The sequence below is a fragment of the Sinocyclocheilus grahami genome, unplaced genomic scaffold (genome assembly GCF_001515645.1).
Source record: "Sinocyclocheilus grahami isolate Dianchi unplaced genomic scaffold, SAMN03320097.WGS_v1.1 scaffold230.1, whole genome shotgun sequence".
NCBI lineage: Eukaryota > Metazoa > Chordata > Actinopteri > Cypriniformes > Cyprinidae > Sinocyclocheilus > Sinocyclocheilus grahami.
The window spans coordinates 2,588,522-2,607,208 of record NW_015505409.1 but is presented as its reverse complement, the minus strand read 5'-3'; the positions used below and the strand labels follow the sequence as shown (position 1 = coordinate 2,607,208).

General features: G+C 37.7%; 1 protein-coding gene across 1 annotated transcript; it reads left to right on the top strand.

Moving 5' to 3' along the window:
- Positions 1-7: 7 nt before the first annotated feature.
- Positions 8-18,342, top strand: LOC107597298 (phospholipid-transporting ATPase ID-like). Its single transcript, XM_016288312.1, has 21 exons — positions 8-127; positions 5,654-5,736; positions 6,000-6,058; positions 6,383-6,496; positions 8,444-8,542; positions 9,551-9,612; positions 10,288-10,360; positions 10,484-10,554; positions 10,734-10,816; positions 11,853-12,011; positions 13,523-13,611; positions 13,985-14,172; positions 14,478-14,686; positions 14,835-14,881; positions 14,959-15,124; positions 15,240-15,428; positions 16,361-16,476; positions 16,816-16,980; positions 17,127-17,238; positions 17,880-17,985; positions 18,229-18,342. The coding sequence occupies exons 2-21, from the start codon at positions 5,694-5,696 to the stop codon at positions 18,257-18,259; spliced, it is 2,181 nt and encodes a 726-aa protein (XP_016143798.1). The 5' UTR covers positions 8-127; positions 5,654-5,693; the 3' UTR covers positions 18,260-18,342.
- The last annotated feature ends 345 nt before the right edge of the window (positions 18,343-18,687 follow it).

Sequence of the window (18,687 nt, the reverse complement as noted above, 5' to 3'; positions counted from 1 at the left end):
AAAGAGAAAATAAAAGGGCAAGACAAAGAGGAGGAGACTCTTTGGCTGACTTTGGCGATCTCTGGCTGGAGAAAGAAGTGCCACACTAGACCTACACACACTACGATGTCACTGTAGGACATTTACGGTAAGAATCCTGAGGGTAAAGGTGGGGTCAAGGTCAGTGGAGGGGGATTCGTCAGACAGTCCTGGAAAACACAGGAAGTAATCTTGTGGGTGTGAGTGTGAAAGAGTTTTTTCTCGTCTGTCAGCAGTCTTAAAAGGGGTTCACGTAATACACAGCCTGAGGACGAGTTTTGGTTTTTGTTTTCGTTGCTAATATTTGGTGTCAAAATAGACTAAAAACGTTGAGGTGTTTTGAAATGTGCATTCTGTTGGATTGTACAACTTTTCTAACCAGCCTGCTGCTGAGAAACACATGGCACACAGGGTTTAACTCTCCTGAAGTTACCTGATGTAAACCACTGCTGTTCTTTTGTGACAAAAAAAACTTTATGAATACTTGAATGCATATTTTAATTTGATCACTTATTCACAATAGTGATAACACAAGATTAAATGTTTGAAATTCTACGTAACTCACATCTTAATTTTGGCAGGTCATGTAGTGTACTACACCTCAAACTGACTGTGTCTTTTTAGTGTGGGGTCTCTAGGGATTATATCATATAAATATAAAAACTATATTTTATATATATATATAATGATATTATATATAATATTAATTTATATATTTTTAAAAAATTGCTTGGGCATCAAATTATCATATTAGAATGATTTCTAAAGCATCTTGTGACACTCAAACCTGGAGTAATTCCAGCCGTTACACACAAAGTAAATATCCAGACAATATGCCCTTTACACTTTAATATACACAAAAGATCATCTTCAATTCTTACCTTGACGCTATTTGGCCTTCTAGACCAGAACAGCGTTACAGCCGTAGGTTCAGTTGTGAATGTGTACTCGGGTGATTTCGGAAATGACGGAAAAAGCCGATGCACATTAATCTTTGAAAAAAAGACAAAAACATTTTATTACGTCAGATTGTTCTATAATATAGGAAATTCATACACGTATGTTCAAATACATTAATATATTAAATACATTTTATATGATTAATCTAACTTTTGTCGTTGACCTTTTACATTTATTCGTCGTCATTTCCGCTCATAAAAACGGTCGTTTCCGTCTCTTATTTCACGTTAAAAGCCAACCAGTCAACACGGTTTTCGGTATCTGTGAAAAACGGTAGATGATTATCGTGCCGTCTTTATTATCTATAAAAGTTAAGCTTTCCATACCTAGAGCAAATTGCTATAAAAAATGTTCCATTTTCGTATGTTTTTGCAAAAATGTCAAGAGTGGGCGGAGTTATGGCGTCAGCGGTATTAAGACAGTCTCGCGTTCTTTTCTCGTTCCTTCGCTCTTCCTCCAAGTTCAGGGTTCCACGTTTGTACACGAGGTCTCACCGGTAACTTCTAACAATGGGCTTTGGTGATCTCAAAACACCCGCTGGACTCAAGGTTCTGAATGAGTTTCTGGCAGACAAAAGTTACGTCGAGGGGTAAGCTATTTTAAGACTTTATTTATCAAATCTTCTTCGTTGGCTTGCAACAACTTGTGATTGTCCTCTTTTTCTTATGCTGTAATACTAAAATAATTTTGGATGCAGTTATAAATGTCAAAGGTCATGGTTATTAATTTTCGTAGCTATGAATAATATGTACTCTACCGGTCACAAGTTTGGGATCAGAACGATTTTTAATGTTTTTTTACAGGAGTTTCTTATGCTCATCAAGGCTACATTTATTTGATCAGAACTACAGGAAAAAATGTAATATTGTGAAATATTATTATGACTCTCCTCCTTTTGCTGTACCTGAGTGCCGTTGTAAGGATTGGCTGAATTATTCATCAGCTCTTGTCTTATAGATTTTCCGTTTAGTTGTGATTTATCGCTTTAATGCCTTTACTAAACATTTTTTAAGATGAAATTGTTAATTGGCTAGGCGTTCAAATGCAAGCAAGCTCATTTAGGCAAGGCAAGTTTATTTATATAGCACATTTCGTACACAATGGTATAGCCATTTAATATGTAAACTACAGGGAAAGTTGTCTATCTTAGTCTTAGCCACCTTTGCCTCCGTTGGCCTGATTCAGGCTGAACCTATCAGACCTCCTGAAGCTCTGTGGATGAGTTTTGCATGGTTTGCATGTCTGAGGGACACTTTGATAAACGCAGATTTAATTTCAAGCTTAACTTGATGTTCCAGACCTGTTTTAATCTTGCGTGCAGTGATCAATTTGAATGTTGTATAGTATATTGATGGTTTAGTGTTTAGTGCTGCACTTGTTGCTAATCTTTTAGCTTTCCCACAGACTGTACAGAGACTGCATTGTACAAGTGTTCACTTGTTTGTCATTAGCACTTCCTTCTATTGTATGATCTTTCAGCAGTTAATCAAAATGTTGCATTTCACAATGTTTTTCTCCATTCCCTCACAATTAACCAGACTTGAGTTTGAGTTGCACTGTTAGTGTTTGTGCATTCAGGGTTTATACTGTTACCCTGCATTGATTTGTATATATTATATTAGATTAGATTAGATATATTGATACATAGATACACTGTAGACACACACAGTGACATTTACTTTTGTCTTCAGTGGTATTCTAAAGAACCCCTTGTTCAATGAACTGCCCTACTTTCAAAACCCCTTTAGTGGTTTTAGTGTCTGTGTTTTCACACCCTCATAAATTGTCCTATTATTTATCTTTTTTTGTAATTAAAACCAACATTTATTAAAAGTAACAGCATGTAACACTTTAACTTCATTCATTCATTCATTCATTTGCATGCTCTTTTGAATCTGTTATGACGTCTATGGCCCAGTTTACAGTCAAATAGCCCTCAGGGCACTGTAAATTATCTGAAGTGGTGTGGAACAATAGTGACCAGAGCATGCCAGCACACACACAGGCATGTGGGGTATTCTGAGACACACAAAGCTCATCAGGAGACAGGATCGTACTTCTTTTGTATGCATATTTAACTTGAATTCACTCAGATGTAAGCCAGGCACGCATGTGTACACACTCATTTGCTTAGCATTTTTTTTCACATTTCACAAGAAAACAGGAAAAAAGATTTAATGTTGGCTTTGTGTCAAAGGTGGAAACCGAGAGTGCACACAATAGCCCCTCAGAAAACTCACACACACACACACACATATGACTGCATTTGACTTCTAGACAGTGTTTGTAAAATTGCCAGTCATTGTTTTTTCCTTCCAAAGAGAGGAAGGTTAGAGTACTGAGTGAGGATTTTCTAGGTGCTGCCTTAAATTCTTTATAGGGCAGTTGATGTGTGCCTATAACTATTTTTTTCTGCTTAGAATTTATATGTATATGGTCACCATTTTTAATCACCTTTGAAATTAATTTTGAATTAAATTAGCACAACCCACAGGAAGTTGAACTGGGATTTAAATTAAAATGCCGGACATAAAATAACTCTATTTCAAGCATTTTAACTTTGTCTTTGAATTACAGTTCATTTTTCTTCTTTAAATTCAAATTCAATTTGCAATTCCGCAACCTCAATTTAAATTTCTCAAAAAACTCTCAGAAATGTAATTGGAATTTACAAGGCAAGTGTGTGCTTGGGAGAGCACGAGGGGATGATTTATAGTATGGGATTACTAAAACTGAGAGTTTTGCCTCTTTCTTTTTGTGGTTGGATTTTGTCTGCTTTTTTTCTCTTCTGCTCACACCTTACTTCATTAAGCACGTCTTGCATATGTAACGTTTATGTAATATATTTTTTTATTTATTAAAATGGCAGTTTCAATCTTTTTTTTTTTGATTGTTTCCTCAGTGACTACTTTTTTTTGTTTTGCTGTACAGTGAGGGTACAGCCTAACCCTACTGTGGTGGCAGTGAGACAGGTGTTCCTGTAGCATGCGTGTTTGCAAACATATACTTGCATAATAATGTGGTTTTTATGTGTGCGTGTTGTGGCCTGTGCCTTGTCATTTTGCACCCCATCAGAACCCCCTGTATTTGTTTCTGTAGTTTATTTGGACTCATCTCTTTCTTTATCCAACCACTTGCACTGTTTTTCACTCAGTGACCCCCTTATTTCTGTCCTATTCTGCCTATTTTGCTGTAAATCACTCCCTGCAGCTTGTGCTGCTGTGTAGAATTCACTTCACAAAGTTTGCACATTTGGCTTGGGTGTTGTCTCTGTTTCAGTACATGCTGTAATTGTTTTTTTCTTTTTGGGCTCAGTCATTACTGACAATTAGAGTAGGAAAGGTCTTATGCATTCCATTGCAAATTAGATTTTGCAGTGTAAAGACTCTGTATGTTGATTATACAGATTACAATGAAATGTAGAATCAAAAATATGATGATAAATGATAAAACATTTTTTCTCCATACATTGAAAGAATACAATGACATGGGGCATTCAGACCTCAAAAAGGATTTTAAAAAAGCACCAAAAAGGCCAATGAAAGTAGTTATATGATGGCTATTTATGAAGAAAAGTACAAAATTAGAATATTTTTTCTCTTTTCTGACATAGTTCTCAAATAATTGTCATATAGCCTACTTTTATGATACATTTACAGTGCTTTATCTGGTCTATTCAATGCTGTCTGCTAGCATTGAATGGAAGTGAGCAGCTTGAACATTCAGTTAAATATCTCCTTTTATGCTCCATAGATCTCAAGTCATCAAGTCACCCAGGTTTCAAACTGCATTCATGTGAGTAAATGATGACAGAATTCACACTTTTGGGTAACTATATCCCTTTAAGGCTTCCAGTTAAACTTGAGTAGGACATGTACTGATTTGTAACCCCTTAAATGTTTATTTTTGATTTTCATAATGACTAGTTTTTTTTCCAGTGATGTGGATAGCATAACCAAGCTGTGGCCGCAGTGGAAAACAGTCCTTCCAGAGCTGCTCTAGCATGTGTGCTGTATGTTTAAAACACACATTCTTAAACACACACACACATGTGGTTTCTATAATTAACTCTTGTGCTGAAGTCACTCTGGAATTGTCCAATGGGCGGGTTTCATAAGTGCTTTTTCCTCAACTTGAAATGTGTGTGTGGTGTGTAAATGTGCAAATATACCTCCTTTTAAAAGTTTGGGGTCTGTAAGATTTTTAAAACGTTCTTTTATGTTCGGTAAGGCTACGTTTATTTCTGATACAGTATAAATAGTAATATTGTGAATATTATTACAATTTAAAATTACTTTTCTATTGCAATTTATTTTAAAATAGAATTTATTTCTGTGATGGCAAAGCTGAATTTTCAGCAGCCTTTATGCCAGTATGCCAGTTTTTGTCTTTACTGTCCCTTTTTTTATAAAAAGAATTAATTTATTTTGAAAAATAATCTTACTGACCCTAAACATTTGAACGCTTGTGTATTAGTGTGTTCATGTCTGTTTGTTTGCATGCATGGTGTGCCACAGTTGCGTTTATCCATTAAAAACTCAGAATGTATTTGTGCTTTTGTACAAACAAAAAGTGCTTAAAGATCATTTTGAATCACCGTCATCATTAAGCAGTTTACACACTCTTCCTGAAAGGAAAACAACTCCCAGACAAGTGTTTTGTTCTTTTTTTTCAGAGAAATTATGATTAATCCTTGAAAAGGAAGAAAGGAAGCCATGTCATTCTTTGGCTTAGACTGTATAAGGAAGAAAGAAAAAGGTACATGCATGACATACAGCTCTGACATCAGAACACTATCAAACCAAAGTCTTTCATAACTCAAAAGTGAATTGTCATCGTTGTGATGTATTCATTGGTTGATTTCCCCAAAAGTTTAAATGCTGTGGTGCTGTTGAAATGTTTGTTTGTTTGAGCATCCTGACAAACACTTTTTCATCAACTCACCAACTTGCCTAACCTAACCTAACCAAGCCTAACATTTGTAAAGAGTATATACAATTTCTCTCTATATTTTCTTCTAGAGGTGGAGAGGAAAATCAGAGCAAATGACAGAGAATATAACTCATCTTTCAAATATGCTGTGAGTATAAAATCAGAAAATTGACAGAAAATCGCTAATTCAAACCTACAAAAATGAACATTTATGTTTTGTCTGATGACATACCGTAGGTGTCGTCATGACATTATATCCACCAAACAGTTTCCTCCTAACAGATTGCAGTTATTTTTAGATACCTTTCTATAAAAAGAAAACACTTGTTATTTGTCATCGTCTTTCATCACATATTACTTATATTGGGAAATGACTTCCAGCATGTGTAATCTTTAGACAAACCACATCACCACATGAATCATGATATCTGAACAACTCTATTGAATCATCTTTCATCTTTTCTTCTTGAAGACCAATTCCATCAAGACCTCCAAATACAACCCCTTCACTTTTCTGCCTCTCAACTTGTTTGAGCAGTTCCAGAGGATCGCTAATGCCTACTTCCTCTTCTTGCTCATCCTACAGGTGTGTAATATCCAAGTTTACTGAGTGAAGCACTGGCAACAGTTTGCAAGACTGATATGTTCATAATATGTTTCCATTAGTACCTATAAAATAAATAAATGGATGAATAGGGATTTGAATACAAAGTCTGTCCAATTCAAAGGAAGTGAAATTCTTTCAGGATGTTTCCTCAGTTTGACATATTTAGTTTAGTCATGCATATTGTGAAGAATGGGTTTGTAACGTGACCCTGACTTCCCGTATCAAGCCTACACCCCACACATTCTAAATGACTGGATTCTTGCACAATAATGACCGTCTCATGACCCTGTAACTTCATTTACTCGCTCTTTACTAGCCTTGACTTTGAGGCAAGTCAGTTGACATCAGCCATTTTTGTTACTCATCATGGGCAGCTCTTTCCATTCATGCAAGTACAGTGACCATAGACACTAGTAAATGAATGGAGAGACTGTAACAATTAAAAATTACATGATCAACAACTGACAATAATCATATCATAAATAAATTTTTCTTAAGCTCAAATCACGCAGTCATATACGACTTCTCACATTCATATATGTGCAACGTCTCTGGCTCACAATACAGTAACTACATGTATGTTGTTGCCATTACTTTAATATCATGTTCCCACATTTAAAGCACATTAAAGGGGCTTTAATGTGATGCTGCTAAAAAGAACATTATTTTGTGTATTTGGTGTAATGAAATGTTTTTATGCGGTTTAAAGTAAAAAAACACACATTATTTTCCACAATGTACATTATTGTTTCTCCTCTATGCCCCGCCTTTTTGAAACGCGTCGATTTTTACAAAGCTCATCGGTCTGAAAAGCGAGGTGTGCTCTGATTGGTCAGCTATCCAGTGCGTTGTGATTGGCCGAATACCTCAAGCATGTGACGGAAATGTTGATGCCGTGTCCCGGCCAGAGCGATGAAACAAAAAACATGAAAACCCATTACAAACGAGGCATTTGTTGCATCCAGTGGGGACATAATTACTGATTATAATGACTTAATATGAATGAAATGTAACTGAGAACTCCCAAATCTTCTCAACTTCTGAGCAATAACATTTTCCTCTGGTCTTCTCTGTGCTTTCTTCAGGGGAGGTGTGCTGTGAGCCTCCTAACAACCGTCTGGATCGCTTTATGGGCACGCTGACATTCGGCACACAGAAATACTCTCTGGACAACGAGCGAGTCCTGCTTAGGGGCTGCACACTCAGAAACACAGACTGGTGTTTTGGCCTGGTGTTGTTTGCAGGTAATAAATTCAGGCAGATGTGTGGTGTGTGCTCTGGAGCTGTCTGGTGTCCCAGTTCAATTCCTCTTTATTACTGCAGAGAATGTGTGTGGTGTATGCTTTTGAGGGTGTAAAATGGTTTGCCAGCCCATAGACTAAATAGACTAGATAAAAACTTGACCCTGCCTACTCTGATCATTCTTCCAGCATCTCTCCTTCATACAGATATTAATCTCATAAGAAGTCTTTACTAGTTCATAATTTAGGAAATGAATTGGAGTCAGCAACACGCTTTTTTGGCTTTTACAAATATGGAAAATAGTACTACTTCCTATTTTTATTTATTTTTTGTTTGCTGTGTTCTCCGATAGGAATCTCAACTTTTATTTTACTAGACAACAAGATAAAACTTTAGTTTTCTCCCGAGTAAAACCCCAGCTTACATGTCTCCTGTAGAGTTTCAAAAGAGAACAATAGTCTCATTTTGTGCTCAGAAGATATTAAAATCTGCTCAAATAAATGCAAACGTATCATTTTCCCCCAAAACCAAATTATCTGAGCTATGCACTTTGGATTTGAGACTTTAGTCTTTGCAACTTTACAGATCTTCTTTATGCACCAAGAGCTTGTAACACTCCAAAGAGAAAGGAAAAATTGAAATAGCATCATATGACCGACCCCTTTAACATTTTTTGTTTCGTAGGTTATTCCTGCTATTTCTTCTCTGTCCTGGTTCACCACTGTCGTCCCTCTAGTCTTAGTATTAACAGTGACTGCAGCCAAAGATGCCATTGATGATATTGTAAGTACACACATCACATGTGACTATATACAACAAACTGAAGATCTATTCATTCTTTGTTCGTATTTCTTTCTTTTTCCCCTCCTGAGAGGAAACAGCAAGATCTGACTGCGATTAGACTGTTTTTGCCAAATTATTCCTTTAAAGGGATAGTCCACTCAAAAAAGACAATTCTGTCAACATTTCCTCGCCGTCATGTTGTTGAGTTTCTTTCCTCTGCTAAACACAAAAGAAGACATTTTGTATGTTGATCGTTCATAACAAAGCAGTTTTGATCCCACTGACTTCCATTGTATTGTTTGTCCAAGCTATAGAAGTCAATGGGAACAAAAACTGTTTAGCTACCAACATTAGAAAGCAATATTTCGCAGTAGAAAGAAAGTCACGCAGATTTGCAACATTTTGTTGATTATTTTATGCCACGTAGTACTGAATAGCGTTGCCCCACCAGTCATTTCTTTTGTCCCAATGTGATCCAGAGGACCTCCAGACTTTCTGCCAGATCCCAAACAGAGCTAACTCTGGGTTTCCCATGCTCATGGAAATAAACTGACATTTAGTTAATGAGACTGGCAGCTTTTACTACAATACTCCGTACACGTCAAATTTAAATGCCCTTTACTTTGGCACACAGGCGTCATCAAGCAAACTTTCCTCTGAGCAGCAGAAAATCGTAACGCGAAAGGTTACGGATCTAAAATTTGTCAGCAGTGGACTGGAGAATTTGATACAGTTAGCAGGAGTCACCTCACCCTCAGCAGGAGTACAATAGTCCTTATGTTCCTGCTGAGGGGAGTGGAGGGGAATTAGGGAATCGCACTCCTCGCCCCTCCTCTCCTCTCTCTCTAGCCTTCAAAATGAGCTGGTTTCTGGATGCAGAAGGTCTTGGCATTCTCTTCTGTCTTCAAAAATTTATTTATCCCATGAGAGCTTCTGTTACATTTTTCTTTTTGCTATTTATTTAATTTCCTACATGATTTTTTTTTCTTTGTTTTTTTTCTCTGACAGAATCGCCACAGAAGTGACAGGCAGGTGAATAACCGTAAAGTGAATGTGCTCATCAATGGAAAGTGAGTGGCTGTCAAATTTTGTTTGTCACTCTCTGTCAGTCTTGTTACCTACACACCTTTTTCAAACATGAATTTCACATGACACCAAATGCAGTCAGAGCTATTTTGCCATCAAGACGTTTTTTTTTATATTGTTTATACAACTTTAGTTTTGGTATATGATCATGACCTGAGTGTCTCAGTAATATTTATCATATCACTAATACTATCAATGGTTTCATAAATTTTGCCTCTATACTGTAGCTCAAACCAGGTGCATTTTTTCCATATTTTGTTCAGCTAATGTGCATGCACTTTCTAGAGCCCTAATCTTTGGCCCATTTAACTGAAAGGTGGGATTTAGTGAGTGTTCTTCTACAAAACTACAAAACAAACACATCAGTCACAACAGGACGCAGCTGTAGACGCATCGAAAGGTTCTTCCTCTTGTTCTGACCTGTTCTCATGATGTTCTTTAGATTACACACAAAATGAATGGCTGCTTGATTGATGCCTCAGATTTCTATTTTTGAAATAATTTTCTTGGTGGTCCCTCATCAAAGAATGTGCTTTCATAATTTATGTTGAGTTAAATAGAAACACATGACCCACACACCCTGAGTGTTGCAACTTGTTGAAATCAGAATAATGTTGTTTATGCGTTAGACATAATTTGTTCTCTTTCTTTCAAAATAGACTGATAAGCGAGAAATGGATGAATGTGCAAGTGGGAGACATCATAAAGTTGGAGAACAACCAGTTTGTCACAGTAATACATTTTACAGATTTAGATTACATTCAATGTAATGTATATCTTTACTTAATGATTTAGGATCAGATGTAAATTGATATTAAATTAACATCACCTTGTCTCGCTGTATCATCCTCACAGGCAGATTTGCTCCTGTTGTCCAGCAGTGAACCTCTCAACTTAGTGTACATTGAAACTGCGGAGCTGGATGGGTAAGTACAAGAAACAGAAAAGAGGCATTGTTGTTTTTATGTATGTGCAGCTGTATCAAATACCTTTGTGTTGTTTTAATGAAGCTGAAATATCTCATGTGAATATATATATTTTTAAGTTGGAATACTGAATGCCTGACTTCATGTTTATGTTTTCTTTGTCGCTTTTTGTCACACAGAGAAACCAACCTGAAGGTTAAACAGGCTCTGACTGTAACGGGAGACATGGGAGACTATTTAGAGGCTTTGGCTGCATTCAATGGTGAGGAGAAAGAGAGCGAGAGAATTCCTTGCTCTAGTTAAAGGGATAGTTCACCAAAAATAAAATTGTTGTCATCATTTATTACCCTCAAGTTATTCCAAACCTATAAGAGTTTCTGTTGAGCACAAAAGAAGATTACAGAATGTTGGTAACCAAAGAGGTAGATGGTTAGTTACAAGATGAAGTATTAAAAAAGTACAGACTGTTTAATGCTGCTCAGAGATGCATAAATGCAATTACAACTATATATTTTGATACTAGGAGCTGAGGAGAGTCAGAGCAGGCATAGTTTAGTCTGGCATTTTCAGTATGCAGCTTTGCAACTTTACACTGAATTTTGAGAAGGCACAGACCAGCCTTAACTTGGTTGTGGGAAGGTGCCTTATTTTAAAGAATAAAATTGAAATCGTATCCTATACAAATGATGAGGGACACACATCAGAGATGTGTGTGTGAGTTTTGCGAGATTTTGTCATTTGTCTGGGTTACTCCATGATCATACTCCTTCCATTCATAGAAAGCCAAAGGCCAAATATAAACAATTACTGACCCTGCCTACTCTGATCATTCTTCCAGCATCTCTCCTTCATACAGATATTAATCTCATAAGAAGTCTTTACTAGTTTAGGAAATGAATTGGAATCAGCAACACGCTTTTTTTGGCTTTTAATATGGAAAATAGTACTACTTCCTATTTTTATTTATTTTTTGTTTGCTGTGTTCTCCGATAGGAATCTCAACTTTTATTTTACTAGACAACAAGATAAAACTTTAGTTTTCTCCCGAGTAAAACCGCAGCTTACATGTCTCCTGTAGAGTTTCAAAAGAGAACAATAGTCTCATTTTGTGCTCAGAAGATATTAAAATCTGCTAAAATAAATGCAAACATATCATTTTTCCCCAAAACCAAATTATCTGAGCTATGCCAATCACACACAAAAAAAGTTAATATGAATGAAATGTAACTGAGAACTCCCAAATCTTCTCAACTTCTGAGCAATAACATTTTCCTCTGGTCTTCTCTGTGCTTCTTCAGGGGAGGTGTGCTGTGAGCCTCCTAACAACCGTCTGGATCGCTTTATGGGCACGCTGACATTCGGCACACAGAAATACTCTCTGGACAACGAGCGAGTCCTGCTTAGGGGCTGCACACTCAGAAACACAGACTGGTGTTTTGGCCTGGTGTTGTTTGCAGGTAATAAATTCAGGCAGATGTGTGGTGTGTGCTCTGGAGCTGTCTGGTGTCCCAGTTCAATTCCTCTTTATTACTGCAGAGAATGTGTGTGGTGTATGCTTTTGAGGGTGTAAAATGGTTTGCCAGCCCATAGACTAAATAGACTAGATAAAAACTGACTTTTAAAGGGGTCATATGATGTTGCTAAAAAGAACATTATTTTGTGTAATGAAATGTGTTTATGTGGTTTAAGGTTAAAAAAACACATTCTTTTCCACATACTGTACATTATTGTTTCTCCTCTATGCCCCGCCTTTCTGAAACACGTCGATTTTTACAAAGCTCATCGGTCTGAAAAGCGAGGTGTGCTCTGATTGGGCGAATACCTCAAGCGTGTGACGGAAATGTTATGCCCCTTACCATACTGTGATGCCGTGTCCCGGCCGGAGCGACGAGACAAAAACAATAAAACCCATTACAAACGAGGCATTTGTTGCATCCAGTGGGGACATAATTACTGATTATAATGATTTATACTGTCTTCTTACGCGTTGCGTTGCATCGCGCCGCGCTGCGTAAACATAAAACCATGTCTGCATTTGTGATCGGAGAAATGACAAACAACAAGTGCTACTCTACACTGCCCAAAACTCACGTTTGAATCGTCAGTGACAAATTCTTTAATATAAAAAAACATACTTACAGTATGTGAGTCAGAACAGCCGGCATTGTAGTCTACTCTTCCAGGATCAGGAAACAGTCCTCCGTAAAATGTGCTGCACACATTATTTGAGTTGAACTGTTCTAGAACCTTTGTGTCCTCTTTTGGAAGGCCAAACAAAGTAGTTTCGCTTTCACAACGAGAAACACAGCGTCACACACGGCGGACTAGAGTGAGCGGCGGCTGGCGGATTCGATGAAGGAGCGGCCGGCGGGCTTGCGGCAGCCACATGTGACGACACCGGGCTGGACTCCGCTTCGTCCACGGTGAAAGTCGATCCGGCGATCCACAGCGCAAAGTTTATGTATTTCCTCAGCGACCAGCACAGATCAGCTCCAGGCATGACGAAGCGGATATCGTCCTCTTTTGGAAGGCCAAACCAAGTAGTTTCGCTTTCACAACGAAACACACAGCGTCTCCACGACATGGCGGCAACAACAATACTACAGCGAGAATAAAAGTTACGCCTTCTTTCTTTGCGTGAACATTTGGGCGGCGTTATGCAAATATTCCCACATTGTGATGTAGACATGTGGGGGCGTGTTAGAATGAGCCGTTTTAGGGGGGCGTGCCTGACTCTTAACTTTTATAAAGAATATCTCTTTGGATTTCAGACTTTAGTCTTTGTAACTTTATAGATCTTCTTTATGCACCAAGAGCTTGTAACACTTCAAAGAGAAAGGAAAAATTTAAATCGCATCATATGACCCCTTTAAATAAATAATATTTTGGGTTTATGATTGAAATCATTAGTGGTTTGTTGTCTTGAAGGAAAAGTATCGTGGTTCATATATATATGTTATGTCTTCAGGCCCAGAGACTAAATTGATGCAGAACTGTGGGAAAAGCACCTTTAAGAGGACAAGTATCGATCGACTCATGAATGTACTGGTGCTCTTTGTAAGTTAAATGTCTAATCTATAGTTATTTTACCTCAAGATAAACTCCACCTTTATACAGTATATGTGACCTACTAATAATTTTTATTTAGTAAGGATGCATTAAATTATACAAAAGTGACTAAACACTTTTACTCTTAAAAAAAAAAAAAAATTTCCACAAAAAATATTAAGCAGCACAACTGTTTTCAACACTTATATTAAAAAGACCTTTGAGCAGCAAATCAGCATATTAGAAGTAGTGTGAATAAACTATAAAAAATGAACAGAAAAGTGAATATATTAACAGAAGACTATATTTGTTCATATGGTATTTAATGTAATTGGTTAGTATGTAAGCAGATGGTTGGTAACTCTGTTTGATCTCTTTGTAGATTTTTGGGCTTCTGGCTCTGATGTGTATTATTCTGGCTGTGGGGAATGGGATTTGGGAAAACCATGCAGGGTCAAAGTTCAATGCCTTTCTTCCACGGGAAGAGAACACTGCGTTTTCAGCGTTCCTCACTTTCTGGTCTTACATTATAATCCTCAACACTGTGGTGCCCATCTCATTATATGTCAGGTAGAGTGTGTTCATGCACTGCTTATGTTTGTTTTCTGTGAAAAGTAACATTAATTCAAACTGTTGAGAAAAATGTCTGAGACCACATTTTTTTTACATTTAAACCTGGAGACGAGCAGAGTTTTAGGACTTGTGTTAGGACTGTAGAACTTGTAAAATGAAGAAATATTCTGCATAGTTTCTAGGTATCGTTTGTCCTTTTGGCTGTAATGCTGCTGTAATGTTTGACTAAAATTGTTATGCAAAAACTTTTGCACTAATTTAAGAAAAGAATGTTATTTTCATTCTCTGTTTTTATATTGCAGTATGGAAGTAATTCGGTTAGGCAACAGTTACTACATCAACTGGGACAGGAACATGTATCATGCACGAACTGACACGCCAGCTGAGGCTCGAACCACAACGCTCAATGAAGAGCTCGGTCAGATCAAATACATCTTCTCAGACAAAACCGGCACGCTCACCCAGAACATCATGACCTTCAACAAATGCTCCATTAATGGGAAATCTTATGGTCAGAACCAATTCCACATGCATCAGTTGTTTCTTATATTTATAGGCCTATATTATTTCAAAAGATTGCCAAGACATAAAACTCCCCTGCAGCGATCAAACAGCCAGATACTGTTTGAACTTAAAAGTGTGTTTTCTCTGCTCTACAGGAGATGTTATTGACCACTATAGTGGACAGAGGCTGGAGATCACAGAGGTGAGAAACAAAGTCTCAAACAATGGCAAGGGGTTTTAATGAGTCTGCTGGGTTAATGAGTTTGCGTTTGGTAATAGGAAATGACACCAGTGGATTTCTCCTTTAACCGGCTTGCGGACCCAAAATTCTTCTTTTATGATCATACTCTGGTAGAGGCTATAAAGCTGGGGCTTCCAGACGTTCATGCTTTCTTCAGATTACTCGCTCTCTGTCACACTGTCATGGCAGAAGAGAAAAAGGAGGGTAAGTGGTTGTGTATAACGTGCCTTACCCTTTTACTGTAAGTGTACCTTAAAACATGCATTGTGATTTTTTTGTTTTTAATTATTAATTAATTAACTCTTAATTTACTCTGTAGGTGATCTGGTGTACCAGGCCCAGTCTCCTGATGAGGGCGCTCTGGTCACGGCCGCCCGTAATTTCGGGTTTGTGTTCCGCTCACGCAGCCCTGAGACAGTGACAATAGAGGAGATGGGGATTCAGAGGAGCTATGAGCTGCTAGCCATCCTGGATTTTAACAATGTGCGAAAAAGGATGTCTGTAATCGGTATGCTCACTGTTGATTGAACAAACAGTTTACCCAAAAATGAGAATTTCCTGAAAATGTACTCACCCTCAGGCCATCCAAGATGTAGATGAGTTTCTTCATAAGAATAGATTGGGAGAAATTTTGCATTGCATCACTTGCTCACCAATGGATCATTTGCAGTGAATGGGTGCCGTCAGAATGAAAGTCCAAACAGCCGATAAAAACACAATAATCTGACGCAACTCCTGTCCATTAATTATTGTCTTGTGAAGCAAAAAGCTGTGGATTTGTTATAAACAAATCCATCATTAAGGCCTTTTTATAAACTTCAATTCATTGCTTCTGGCTAAAATTAGAGTCCTCTATCCATAATATTGGTTTTCTTCAGTGAAAAAGTCATCTCATCTGAATCAGGAGAGAAATATACACAGATCAAGCACCGTTTACAAGTGGAACAAATATATTATATAAATATACAAATATATTCTAAACAAATATATCGGTGGGGTTTGATGTGAGAAGACAATGGGGGATTGACTTTTTCACTAGAGGAATTGTTATTACAGATTATGGATTGATTTATTTGACCAGAAGTGATGGTTTAAAGTTTAAAAAAATTAGTTTTTTTACACATATGCATCTTTTTATGACAACGTGGCATTGGAGTCATGTGGATTACTTGTGGATTATAGCGATATTTTTATCAGCTGTTTTCAATCTAATTCTGACGGCACCCATTCACTGCAGAGGACCGATTGGTGAGCAAGCACTGTAAAGCTAAATTTCTTCTAATCTGCTCAGATGAAGAAACAAACTAATCTACATCTCGGATGGCCTGGTGGTGAGTAAATTTAAAGCAAAATGTCTTTTTAGGTAAACTGTTGCTTTAAGAAGGCTCCATGGCTCTACTCATATAGTGTGTATTTTAAAATTGTGCGTCTTTCTTTCAGTTCGTAATCCAGAGGGCAAGCTCTCCCTGTACTGTAAAGGAGCAGACACCATCATATATGAGAGACTACATCCCTCCTGCAGCGAACTGATGAAGGTCACCACTGAGCACCTCAATGTGAGTCAACACCAGAGGGCTCTAGTGAGACTACAAAGAGAATATTTGTTTATCTCTCTCAGAGCTTCACATGCTATCTCACACACTTTAGACAATATAGCTCTGTTCCAAAACCTTGTGAGCTGCCTTTCTGTCTTCTGTCTACATAGGCGGTGAACTAATTCATTTTAAACTCAAATAGAACATCATAAGCGGGTGATCTCCGTAGAAAACTCTACAGATTTACCCACAATAGGAGTGCCTGTCATACACAGAGTTGCAGTATATATACTTTAAATCTTGCCCATTAAATATATATTTGATTGTGTATTCTTTCAATATCTTTTTTTTTCTCTGTAGGAGTTTGCTGGTGAGGGGTTGAGAACTCTTGTTCTAGCATATAAGGATTTGGATGAGGAATATTTTTCAGAGTGGAAACAGCGTCACCATGAGTCCAGTGTGGCGCTGGAGGACCGGGAGGAGAATCTAGAGAAACTATATGAGGAGATAGAGAGAGACATGATGGTATGAACAAAACACACACCCACACAAAGGCATAGTTAGAGGTTATAGTCTTTATATTGGCTGCTCTGTTTAATTTACCCAAAATGTTAGTTATTTTTTTGTAGAATATGATGCTAAAGTGTTTTTGTGCTGTCCTTTTTGTGTAGTTAATCGGAGCCACTGCAATAGAGGATAAACTTCAGGATGGAGTCTCTCAAACCATTGAACAGCTGACCAAAGCCGAAATCAAAATCTGGGTGCTCACTGGTGACAAGCAAGGTGCTTCATTATTTAATTCTAAAATTTCTTTATGCTATCTGAGACTCTTAATCACATCCCCAATTCTGACTAGTTTAAGTAAACCTGATGTGTTTGCATTGCTCATTTTCTGTGCTGTACATCTCCTGCTATGAAGAGAGGAATAAAGGCATTAAAGACTTATAAGTCTGCGATCCGCCGTAAAGCAAGAAGATGAAGAAGACCCGTCACGCGCCGGCTGAAGAAGAAGCCGCGAACGCACGCCGGACGGTTTGGACATTGCAGTGCCATTATAAGACTGACAGACTGCAACGGTTTGAGTTAAAAATTTTCGTTTGTGTTCTACTGAAGAAACAAATTTTCATTTTTGGGTGAACTATCCCTTTAAGCAACACAATCTCTCCGCAAAGTCTCTTTTGTATTTAAACTAAAACTTCTATTTACATTATGAAAGTGCAATGATTCAGTTATGTAACACGATGAGGTCAGTGCTTGTGTCATTTATAATCATTATGTAATGTACTAATTACCCACCATTTGTGTGTGTGTGTGTGTGTGTGTGTGTTCATGGTTGTGTGGTGTGTTATATAAGTTCCTTTAATGATAAATTACCAAGTGGCCCTCTGAAAACTTTCTTGTTTCTGTCTGTCTGTCTCTAACAGAGACCGCTGAGAACATTGGCTACTCGTGTAACCTGCTGAGGGAGGAGATGAACGACGTGTTTTTTATTGCAGCTAACTCACCCGAGGAGGTCAGACAGGAGCTGAGGTAATATATCTCATGCAGATGACATATGTATCATATATTGAGTGCTAAAACACATGGGAGAAGGCAAAATTTGGGTGGGCGTACACAAAATGGGTGTTTTATAGGGACATTTTAATGATGATCCAAAATGTAGCTTGCGACAGTATGATTCTTTTTCCTGCTACTGTTTTTAGACTTTTTGGGTATGTTTGCACAGAATTTCTGTTGTATTTATATTTAAATGGTCTCTTTTTTTGCAAAGAGATGCCTGTCTAAAGATGCGTCCTGCTACTGAACAAGACAAATTCCTTATTCCTGAGATTATCCTGGGTGATACTCCTAAAGTGGTTCAGGATGAAAACGTAAATGGAGACTACGGACTGGTGATAAATGGACACAGCCTGGTGAGAAAATGTATTTTCTCCTCTGTACTTTCTTCTGCCTAATGTCTGAATGTAATTCTGAGGTGGGTGTAGCTGCAGAGAGTAAAAGCATCTTATTTCCTCTTGGGATCTTTGTGTTCCTAGGCATTCGCTCTGGAGAGCAACATGGAGCTGGAGTTTTTACGGACGGCTTGCATGTGCAAGACGGTCATCTGCTGTCGGGTGACTCCTCTGCAGAAAGCTCAGGTGGTGGAGCTGGTCAAGAAATATAAGAAAGCAGTCACTCTTGCCATAGGTGATGGAGCTAATGATGTCAGCATGATTAAAGGTGAATTCAGCT

Coding starts and splice junctions, on each gene's coding strand:
- LOC107597298 (XM_016288312.1), top strand. CDS start 5,694: ATGTCATTCTTTGGCTTAGACTGTATAAGGAAGAAAGAAAAAG. Junction 12,012..13,522: donor TGGCCTGGTGTTGTTTGCAG/GTAATAAATTCA, acceptor TTATGTCTTCAG/GCCCAGAGACTAAATTGATG. Junction 16,477..16,815: donor TCACCACTGAGCACCTCAAT/GTGAGTCAACAC, acceptor TTTTCTCTGTAG/GAGTTTGCTGGTGAGGGGTT.